Source organism: Cucurbita pepo, chromosome LG11 (genome assembly GCF_002806865.2).
Source record: "Cucurbita pepo subsp. pepo cultivar mu-cu-16 chromosome LG11, ASM280686v2, whole genome shotgun sequence".
Lineage (NCBI taxonomy): Eukaryota > Viridiplantae > Streptophyta > Magnoliopsida > Cucurbitales > Cucurbitaceae > Cucurbita > Cucurbita pepo.
In genome coordinates this window covers 9684107-9694992 of record NC_036648.1, presented here as the reverse complement: position 1 = coordinate 9694992, position 10886 = coordinate 9684107, and the positions used below count along the sequence as shown (strand labels likewise).

The 10886-nt window shown below is 33.6% G+C and overlaps 2 protein-coding genes and 1 long non-coding RNA gene across 5 annotated transcripts; all 3 read right to left on the bottom strand.

Moving 5' to 3' along the window:
• Positions 1 to 868: 868 nt before the first annotated feature.
• On the bottom strand, positions 869 to 3488 carry LOC111805919. Its single transcript, XM_023691213.1, has 5 exons — positions 3220 to 3488; positions 2150 to 3147; positions 1669 to 2061; positions 1377 to 1588; positions 869 to 1259 (listed from the first exon to the last, which is right to left on the bottom strand). Exons 1-5 carry the CDS (start codon positions 3303 to 3305, stop codon positions 999 to 1001), a joined length of 1950 nt encoding a protein of 649 aa, XP_023546981.1. The 5' UTR covers positions 3306 to 3488; the 3' UTR covers positions 869 to 998.
• A 1751-nt stretch (positions 3489 to 5239) lies between these two features.
• Positions 5240 to 5892, bottom strand: LOC111806042. Its single transcript, XR_002816729.1, has 2 exons — positions 5762 to 5892; positions 5240 to 5561 (listed from the first exon to the last, which is right to left on the bottom strand). It is a non-coding gene; the product is annotated as an uncharacterized LOC111806042 (long non-coding RNA).
• A 512-nt stretch (positions 5893 to 6404) lies between these two features.
• Positions 6405 to 10007, bottom strand: LOC111806040. 3 transcript variants are annotated; one of them, XM_023691376.1, is made up of 6 exons: positions 9821 to 10007; positions 8086 to 8156; positions 7655 to 7753; positions 6961 to 7087; positions 6732 to 6846; positions 6405 to 6531 (listed from the first exon to the last, which is right to left on the bottom strand). In XM_023691376.1, exons 2-6 carry the CDS (start codon positions 8093 to 8095, stop codon positions 6478 to 6480), a joined length of 405 nt encoding a protein of 134 aa, XP_023547144.1. In that variant the 5' UTR covers positions 8096 to 8156; positions 9821 to 10007; the 3' UTR covers positions 6405 to 6477. The 3 variants fall into 3 exon arrangements, with proteins under 3 accessions (XP_023547144.1, XP_023547145.1, XP_023547146.1); XM_023691377.1 differs by lacking the exon at positions 9821 to 10007 and adding an exon at positions 8830 to 8861; XM_023691378.1 differs by lacking the exon at positions 9821 to 10007 and adding an exon at positions 8528 to 8760.
• Positions 10008 to 10886: the final 879 nt, after the last annotated feature.

Here is a 10886-nt window from a genome sequence, read left to right as displayed (position 1 = left end):
CGAGATCATATCTGAATAAGAGTGATATTGATGCATATGGTTACCACAATCGAAAGTTACTAATCATATTAACAAGGTAGACTCTTATTTGGTGGCTAAATAATATAAGCTTTAAAGTTAAGCTGCCCGTGGCTTTGGAAAATTATATGTTGGGTTATTTCCTATAAATTTTCTAAGAAACATGTGATTGATAACAAAACATGCCAAAAGAATCCCGGTTAATTTAGAATATCCTGACCATCAAGTGACAAAAATACAATAATAACCCTAGTAATGTGTCCGGTTTTGATACCATTTGTAATGTCTCAAGTCCAGTAGTAGCAATTATTGTCCGCTTTGGCTTTGGCTCGTATCAATCTCATGGTTTGAAAACGCATTTATTAGGAAGAGGCTTCGAGGCTCACAACAATACTTTGTTCGACATTTGAGAATTGTCTCCCCTTAATCGAGGCTCGACTCCTTTTCTTTTGGAGTCTTAGTCATTTTTTACTATGCCTTCGAGGCTCACAATACTAAGTTTATAACATAGCTCTGATACCATGTTAGACGACCACGACTCTCCACAATGGTATGATATTGTTCACTTTGGGCATAATCTCTCATGGGTTTGCTCTGGGCTTCCCAAAAGGTCTCGTACCAACAGAGATAGTATCTTTTTATTATAAACTCATGATCATTCCCTAAATAGCCGATGTGTGACTTTCATCCAATAGTTTCCACACCCTTATAACTAACATTTCTTTGGATTTCTTATAATGGTGTGGAAAACTCTCCCTAATAGATGCATTTTAAAACCGTGAGATTGACGACAATACATAACGAGCTAAAACAAACAACATTTGCTAAAAGTGGGCTTGAGCGGCTACACTTTCGAACATAAATCCTGTTTGTTTTTTTTTTGTTATAATTATTTTCAAACAAGCCCTTTGTATCGATTCTATGTATGAAGAAGAAGATTAGTACATATATAGGTAGAAACTATTGTGATTTAGAGGACGTCAAGAAGGGAAAAAGGAAAATGAAGGTTCTACAATAACCTTCCTATTAACAAACTTGATTTGGTGTAGCTTTTTATGGCACCAAACCAATTGGCTCTCCGTTAGTCTGGACATACTCACCACTCTTGATACCAATTTCATCTCAACCTCCGCTACCAACAATTCATTCTTCAATCTCCCTTCTTCTTCTTCACTAACCCTTTTCCACTTCTTTACTATACAATTCCCACCTCTCACTATCTCCTTTAGCCTTCTCTCCTTCTGCATTTACATCCAAATTTGATATCAACTTCACCATTTGCAAAATAAACACCTTGAATGACAAAAGAAAAGAAAAGAAAAGAAAAGAAAAGAAAAGAAAAGAAAAGAAAAATGCACCTTTCGCAGCTCAGTTCTTATTTCCATCAACATAGCTTGTGCATTAACTTCTACTTCGGCACACTTGATCGTTGTATTCCCGACGTCCTTATCAGCACGTAAAAAATCCCGAAAAACCCGCATCGATTCTTCGATCATTGATACTAGAGCTGCAGTTGAGATGGTACTTTCACCTTCTTTGCCTCTCAACTTTTTGTCACTTACACAATCCTCTGCAAATACGGGAGCCAGGTAAGCGTTTTTATCAACGATAAGTGTTTTTAAGTACTTAGAAAGCTAAATCAAATAGAACCTCTGATGGCTGGAACTTGAAGGAGACTACGAACAAGAAGTCTGTTTTTCACGTAGTTATTGATTCGAGGGCCGCAAAAGGGCTCGTCTTCGATGAATCTTTGAACGAGGATGCAGAAGAATTGAAATTCATTAACGACACGAGTGTACCGAGAGGTTCCTCGAGTGTCGTTTTGTAGGAGCTCAATGGCCTTCCTATGCTGCCAATGCAAAACTTCCCAAGAGAGGCAAAGATGTCCAACATACACCATTTCCATGTCCCTCTTTAAGTCTCTCATCAAACTTGGATAGCCCTTAACAGCTCTCCCTGCCCTTAACTTGTGGGACACAACAGATTTAAGGCCAGATTTCTTTTCATCCATTGAACTAAATGGATCTTTCAACTTAATTAAATCTGCACCAAATCACATAGTTACTGAAATGAATCCTACAATTTGTCACCAGTTCATAATATAAAAGGTATTAATCCTAATATAGCTTACCAATTGCATAATTTGTCTGGGTATTGGAGACGTCAAGCTTACGCATTTTTTGAGCATAAGTTTTGTAGACCTTTTGGATCTCTTTGAATGTTCTGTGTTCGAAATTTCCACCATTTTTTAGAGGTTTAAGAGCTTCAACTGATGTAGGACTCATATATTCAGGGCCTGCCTCTTCTTCTTCTTGTACGGTTGGAAGTCCTCCTGTTCTTGAGTTTCTTAGCTCTATTTTGAGTTGGGCTATCAAATCTTGGTGTTCTTGCGAGAATTCATCGTCTTCTTCTTCTTCTTCTTCTTCTTCTTCCTCCTCCTCCTCCTCCTCCTCAAATTCCATACCCTTCTCGTCCCTTTCTGTTTCCAGTGGTTCCCCCAAACAATCTTTACTCTCCTCCTCGCTCCAATCATTTACAGGACAAACTTGGGCATTATTTGAAACATGTAAACGGGGTTCTAATTCTAATTCTATTTCTATGAACTCTTCATCAAAACTGGGAGATTCAGAGTCTGAATCTGAAAAAGGAAAGGAACAATCTCCCAACGGAGTTGAAACTTCGGGCAATTCATCAAAAATTGGGCCATCTTCATTGGATTTTAAATCCTCGTGTTCATCTTCCTTTCCCAAGGCCTCATCGGTGCTAAATAATTCTAGTTTCACATCATCAAAACCTTCTTCTGTTTCGGAACTGAATTCACATAAATATTTTCCGCTACAACAATCAAAATCATCATCAGGAGTTTGATTACCTGAAGAAGAAGGCGAAGCATCACAGTACAATTCTTCGACAAAACAGTTGGTAGTTTCCGATTCTTCCACGAATCCATAGATTTGTGCCGTGTGTTCCACCTGAAATTTGCTCGAATTAGAAGCTACAACAGAAATGATCTCAGCTTCTTCCCCTAAGAGTTCATGATCATCCTGTGCTTCGATTGACGCGACTGTTTCCCGTTCGTCGCCATCAAGTGCAAGAACAGACTCAACAGTTCCATAATCGACCTGAATCCTGAGAGAAATTTTGCGCGTTTAGAACTCGATTCAGAGTTGAAAAAGAAGCGATTAAATGAACGAAACATACCTGAAAAAGAGTCCGATTAGTGCTACAAACACAGAGACGACAAAACTGGAGAGGGAATATCTGAAAGAACCCGCGAGAGGAAGCATATTATGGAACAAAAACGCATTAACCAACGCCTTATTGAGGGAATCAAAGCGAGTGTTGGAGGCATAAGTTAAGGCGAATCAACCCGTCTCGCCTATTGCAGAATCGCAAGCAAAGTGAAGAGAAATGCCGAAAGAAGGATATTAGTTTCATTGGGAGAAGTGGACACTCCACTTGTAGACAGCGAAATTTGAGGACTATTTTTTTCCTTCACAATTTCCGTTACATGCTCTTTTTATTTATTTAATTTTAAGTATAGAAATATTTATTTGAAAAAAATAAAAATAAAAATAAATAAAAGGGTCACTTTGATTACGACCCGTATTGACCCCTTCTCTGACCCAGTCGTTGCGTTAAAATTCTCGCAAACCTAATCATCCACGCTCGGTCGAAAGTTACTCTTTCATCGTTCAGTTCAGACCCAATTTTTTAGTATTTTTCTTTGATCGAAGTTTCGTTGTTTACAGTCATTTTCGAACGTTGTCTCAAGTTTTAAATTGACCCCTTCTCTGACCCAGTCGTTACGTTAGAATTCTCGCAAACCTAATCATCCATGCCCGATCGAAAGCAACTCCTTCAGACCCAATTTTTTAGTATTTGTTTTTTTATCGAACGTCGTCTCAAGTTTTAAATTTTTTTTATGCACATAAAGACTAATCAACTACGAAAATAACAATGGCTAGAGTAGATATTTAAATATTTTTTACATAAATAAATAAATAAATAAATATATATATATATATATATATTTGAATTTAGTTGTTGACCTAGAAAATAAAATAGAAATTAATAAAATAAAGAAAAAATTGAAGGCGAGATTGCGGAAGAAGATTGAGGGTAAAAACGGAAATGTAAAATTGAATACATGACGTGATATCCAAAGCAAACTTTTTTTTTTCTTTTTTTTTCCCTTGTCGTTTGGGATACTTTTAAATATAATTTTCAAATTTGCAATAATTATTATAATATTTCATAAATATTTATAAAACTATCGTTAAAATAGAATTAATTGTAATTAATTACGAATTATGAATATGCTTAAACACTTGGTCTTCTACCTAAGTCCAAACGGCGTTGAAATTTGGAGTGCCTGTTCACGCCTCCATAAAGGCATTTATTTTCTAAGCTGACTCCGTTTTCCATCATAGTTTTAACGCTTTTTTTTATTTGAAATTGATTTTGTATACTTCATAGGCATGATTTACATGCTCCTATATGATATATTATTTCATATGCTACGTGTAATTTGACATTTTTATTTCATAAGCTATACATATATTAATTTAATGTGTCTGCTTAGTACTAATTATAGTTGGTTCCGACCAAACACCATGGACATTGCTGCAGCAGCTTCAGTACGTCGTTNTTTGACATTTTTATTTCATAAGCTATACATATATTAATTTAATATGTCTGCTTAGTACTAATTATAGTTGGTTCCGACCAAACACCATGGACATTACTACAACAGCTTCAGTAGGTCGTCTGTGTCGTGTTTCTTGCCACAACTTTTGGGTACTTCTTGCACGAAAAATATGGTCCAAAGGGGCAACAAGGGTTCAAAACAGCATCCCGACCAACGTTTGGATTGTTTGATAAAAATATGGAGACTGATGCATATTTTCCATAAAGACCTAATCTTTCTTTTGTTGTCCTCCATTTCATTACATTAAAAAATGAGCATAAAAATAGTCAATCATCTATCGCATACCCCTATTATTCCTTTCTCATTTGATCATTTGATCTAATCTTTATTGTCTCCCGATTGTTTCATAGAGACAATCGGGAGATGGGATGACATGCTAGAGCTTATCGAAAAGAAAGAAGTTCCCTTTTTTAAGATTCAAATAAATAAAAAACTAATTATCCATTAAATATAATAGTGATTGAATGCTCGAGCACTCAAATACTTTCATGATAAAATTTGAGACCAGTGTTAGCTTTAAAATCTTAGGGACTCAAAGGCCATGTATTACGTATTCTTAGTGTAGTATTACAAAAGCCGACAATTCTCTTTTGAAATATGATTTGTAAACATTTACAGTAACAGAAATCACCCTTGTCCTTGTCAAGCAACAGAGCTCTTTAGTCTTTTATCTGCTGCATCCACAGAATCTGATCTGTTTGAGACTGCATTGCCAAGCCCCCAACGCCCATGGGGACAGGGATTTAAGAATGCAGTGTCAATAATGGAGACCGAGGGGCTATAATAAGCGAACAGCTACGACGACTAACAAGATGACCGAACATGCAAGTGCCTGCACCAATTACCATTTTTTGATTCTTCTACTTCAGAAACTCAATCAATCATATTCAATCCACAACAGACTCATAAAACAAGGCCAAATGCATAGAAATTGAAAGAAATTTGGGTATTCGATGACAATTGTGCTTGTGTTTTTCTCTTTTAATTTTCTTTATATGGGGTGGGACTCAGAGTGATGAAGGAGTCACTTACAGCAATGGAGGACGCAGCTAATCCAGCTCGTTCCCTTGGATCTCGACGAGAATTCCAGAAGTACAGAATCGTGGCATAGTACCACATTACTGGGAACAAAAACCCAAGGAGGAAGCTGAAGGGAAGACAAAGAACAAAGGTAAGATTGAGAGTATAACAATGTGCATAGGCATATATGAATGTCCAATACACCTAACAGGATCTTCAAGATTAAAGAAATGACTTAAGAATTATGTTACAACCCTACAAATAAATCATCTAATGCATCCAATATACATAATCATGCCTGTTTAAAATGGAAAAAAATAAACAGTAGATGCTATCATGAGCAATCCAAGTTATAAGAAGAATTAGGGTACTTGGATCCATGTTGAAGCTGATGTTTATGGAAGGATGAACTCTTCAAATTCGCAGAATCCACTTTCTAAACCTGTGTCAAAAGATTAAAATCTACTCAGAAGTCAGAAGAATATGATCAAATGGCATTCGAAAAGACAGCTTCCATGTTCTTATGCAGCAATCTGAAGAACTGCAACTGGAATGAAAATTTCCCTAAGTTTGGTATTTGAAATCCAAATAGCTCTAACAATCCAATTTTCTTGCACCAAATTCATCAGACTTACATGTTATTAAAATNTGAGACTGCATTGCCAAGCCCCCAACGCCCATGGGGACAGGGATTTAAGAATGCAGTGTCAATAATGGAGACCGAGGGGCTATAATAAGCGAACAGCTACGACGACTAACAAGATGACCGAACATGCAAGTGCCTGCACCAATTACCATTTTTTGATTCTTCTACTTCAGAAACTCAATCAATCATATTCAATCCACAACAGACTCATAAAACAAGGCCAAATGCATAGAAATTGAAAGAAATTTGGGTATTCGATGACAATTGTGCTTGTGTTTTTCTCTTTTAATTTTCTTTATATGGGGTGGGACTCAGAGTGATGAAGGAGTCACTTACAGCAATGGAGGACGCAGCTAATCCAGCTCGTTCCCTTGGATCTCGACGAGAATTCCAGAAGTACAGAATCGTGGCATAGTACCACATTACTGGGAACAAAAACCCAAGGAGGAAGCTGAAGGGAAGACAAAGAACAAAGGTAAGAGGATTAAGAAACTCGAAACAGGATGCAACCATGAACATCCATTCCCTGAAATGTTTGTACACGACAAAGTTTCGCAGTACTCACGAAAACCATCCTATGCCACAGCCAAAACACGGAAGAGGCTTGTCGTACAGCCCTACTTGAGAATCCTCCACATCTCTGAGAAGTGTGTACTTGCTCCTTATATGGTCAGAAGAATCTTTTCCTTGGCCTAGGTATATACAAGAATATAAAAGGCTTTTATTATTAACCATTTTGAGCAAAAATGAAAATAAAAGCAAAAGACTCTATCAATCAACATCTCCATTAGAAAACAACATGAAAATCCTCGGAGTTTTCTGTAATTAATAGATGAGCACAAAGAAAATGAACTATCAAACCGATAAACCCTACCATCTAGACCATAGTCCGTCAAAGAAGTGATAAAAGCGAAAATTAATGATGCTATTAAAGTATCAGCTCAATCTTCCCTCAAGATGGAACTGGAAAAAAATGAAAGCCCTATCAATTCCAGAAATTCCATCGTCAATGAAGAGCAGTCACTGATGATGGCAATGCGTCTATTATGACATAAAGGCATTATGAAAAATGGTTCAACCCTTTTTTCTCTTTTTGATGAAAAATAATTTAATTCCTAAGCCGCTAATATAAGGTAATATATATAGTATATATCATAAAAAAAACCCAGTTTGAAAGTTNCGCTAATATAAGGTAATATATATAGTATATATCATAAAAAAAAAACCCAGTCTGAAAGTTTTTTTTATTCCTGATTTACCTTTGAAGATTGAACAAATTCGGGCAGATGGCCTCAAAAGATCAAGATGTCTATCAGAGACCAATTTCACCAGTTGCACAGTCGGATCAATTTTTGCATCTGTAACATCAAGAAAACATGTTCACATCTCAAGTAGTTGTTCCATCTAATTCGTAACATTAATACGCTTAAGACCCCGAAAGCGACCACATTCTTCAACTAAACATATAACTAAGGAGTGAGAGTATAACAATGTGCATAGGCATATATGAATGTCCAATACACCTAACAGGATCTTCAAGATTAAAGAAATGACTTAAGAATTATGTTACAACCCTACAAATAAATCATCTAATGCATCCAATATACATAATCATGCCTGTTTAAAATGGAAAAAAATAAACAGTAGATGCTATCATGAGCAATCCAAGTTATAAGAAGAATTAGGGTACTTGGATCCATGTTGAAGCTGATGTTTATGGAAGGATGAACTCTTCAAATTCGCAGAATCCACTTTCTAAACCTGTGTCAAAAGATTAAAATCTACTCAGAAGTCAGAAGAATATGATCAAATGGCATTCGAAAAGACAGCTTCCATGTTCTTATGCAGCAATCTGAAGAACTGCAACTGGAATGAAAATTTCCCTAAGTTTGGTATTTGAAATCCAAATAGCTCTAACAATCCAATTTTCTTGCACCAAATTCATCAGACTTACATGTTATTAAAATACTAATTCGATTGAACACAACGATCCTATGGAGCTTTTCAATCTTCCACAAGCCGCCAATGGATTGGTAGTAAAATAACCTAGTTTGACTAAAATTGCACTTCGTGAATCCTAGTCATATTCCCACGCCAAAATCAATAATGAAAGTAAAGCAGAAAATTCTCACACAAACGAAGGATTGCAATAGGTAACTTCTTTAGCTACCAGAAATCTGAAACTCCTAACTCAAATCCTCACCAAAACGAAGCTGGATCGAAGATATCATCGCGGTCTCGTCATCGTCCACAAACAAAGGGACAGCTCCCAAATATCCATCAATTACCGAGCAAAACAACAGAGAAATTGAAGAACAAGATTCTATACACTCGAATTAAAGCACTCACAACAGAGAAATTGAGCAGAAACAGAAGAGAAAAAAAAACATGAGGAAAAATTAAACAGTAAACAAAAATCAGACAAGAAAATTACCCGAAAAGATGAAGAGGTGGGCGGATGAAATTTTATATATTTAAATAAAATGTGGCATTATTAAAGCTGCCGTCCGTTGGCTGCTAGATTTTTCAGTTTTTATTTATTTATTTTTATTTTTACAGAAATATTGGTCGGGCGGCTATATGGCCTTATTTTCTTGAATTTTCTTTTAAAAAATGTATATAAAATAAAATAATAAAATACCGATGAATTAAATTGGAATAGTGACGTATTTCGATATATATTGTCGGCAGTNAAAAAAAAAAAAAAAAAAGTGTTATTTTCTTCACATGCTTTATCATTGATTATTTCTATTTTTTTAATCTTAAAATATTTATAAAAAATAAATATAATATTGTAATTATTGAAAAATAAATTTCTTTTATATAGTGTAACATATTATTTACAAGGAAATTGATACTTTATTTTTAAAATAATAGTATTTAGTTGAATCTTGAGGTAGGTGACACGTGGAGACAAAGAAAAGATTAGAAGCGAGATTAAAGGATTGGGTTAGTTGGTCTCTTTATCCTTTTACAAAAGTTAAAGAAATGGCGGTGTTAAAATTTAGATTAAGCATTAAAATATTAATTACCAAATATATATATATATATATATTAGTTTCTTCTCTAATAAATAATTGGGAATGAGATTGAAATATCTATTTAATTTACTAAATTTAAAATTAACTAAATCTAATAAATTCTTTTTAAGTTTTTAATTTTCTGATAAAAGACCTTATTAAAGTTTAATTTTATGTCTAATATATTAGTTAGTAAATACAAATTTTAAATATATCAAACATATTTAACACGAAGGAACCCATCAATTATTTTTTTTAAATAAATAGATATTCTAGAAACAAATTAAAAATTTAAAGAGTTATTAGATCTTTTTTAAATTTTATAAACAAACTAAATTTATAATATAACTAGTTTTTATAAATTATGCTATAATATTAAAATTTAAAATNAGACAAGAAAATTACCCGAAAAGATGAAGAGGTGGGCGGATGAAATCCACTGAAACTGCAATTTCTCCGGGTTTCCAATGATCAGAGATGGAATTGGCGGATGAGTGAAAAAACGAACACGCTTTTCCTCAACTGACCAGAAATTTAAACGTCAAGCAACGATCAACTTCATCTCTCATCAGCTAAACGCTGAGAAAATTGACTCCCTTGTTTGTGCGACTTGAAAAGTTACTAATAGCTTCAAAATTAAATGGTTTAAATATCTCCATAAATATTCAATTTTGTTTATTTTTATGAAAATTAGCTTTATATATAATTTATAAATATTTAATATTTATTGCGACGTCATAAATGTTTCGCAATCACAATACGGTTCCTTCCATTTATGCCCTCATAATTGTCAACTTTTTTTTTTGTTAGGAAATAAATAATTATTAACATTTTTATATCAACATATTCGCCTACTTTTAAATTTTATAATTATAATTTTAAAGATATATATATATATATATATATTCACAAATTATATATTTCATGGATCTGCGATAAGACCACGTTGAACGATCGAAAAAATGTATTTTAAAAATATTTTTTTAAAAATTAAAATATTTTATTTTAATGTAAAGGAAAAATAAAAAAAATGGCGCATAAATTAAAAACATTCTATATACTAATATCATATCATTTGAACCAATAATATTCAAATAATGTATTAACCAATAAACTATACTTTTTATAGCTTTTATTTCATTTGGAATATTATATATGAATTATTGTTCAAATTTATGCTTATAAAAATGCAATTGGCACTTCTAAGACTTCTAAGCCATCACATGTAAACATTAAATTATGTATTTTTTTTATAATAATGATCGACTTTACTTAAGATGAACATTGATTTACACATAAAAACGTAATTTTACCGATTTAAATATAACTTAATAAATATGTCAAATATCGATAATATAATTTCTCACGCAATTGACTTCTTAAAATAATAAAAAGTAAATCTATTTATTTTATTGTAATTATAATAAAACTATAAATGTTCGATTAGTCAAAAAAAAAAAAAAAAAAAATT

Bases quoted from the DNA above. Each gene is read 5' to 3' on its own strand.
- LOC111805919 (XM_023691213.1), bottom strand. From the start codon at position 3,305: ATGCTTCCTCTCGCGGGTTCTTTCAGATATTCCCTCTCCAGTTTTGTC. The intron at 2,062-2,149 runs GTAAGCTATATT...GATTTGGTGCAG, and splicing joins CCAGACAAATTATGCAATTG to ATTTAATTAAGTTGAAAGAT. The intron at 1,260-1,376 runs GTGCATTTTTCT...ATGTAAATGCAG, and splicing joins TAAGAACTGAGCTGCGAAAG to AAGGAGAGAAGGCTAAAGGA.
- LOC111806040 (XM_023691376.1), bottom strand. The intron at 6,847-6,960 runs GTGAGTACTGCG...TCTTCCCTTCAG, and splicing joins TGTGGCATAGGATGGTTTTC to CTTCCTCCTTGGGTTTTTGT. The intron at 6,532-6,731 runs GTAAGTGACTCC...TAATTGGTGCAG, and splicing joins TAGCTGCGTCCTCCATTGCT to GCACTTGCATGTTCGGTCAT.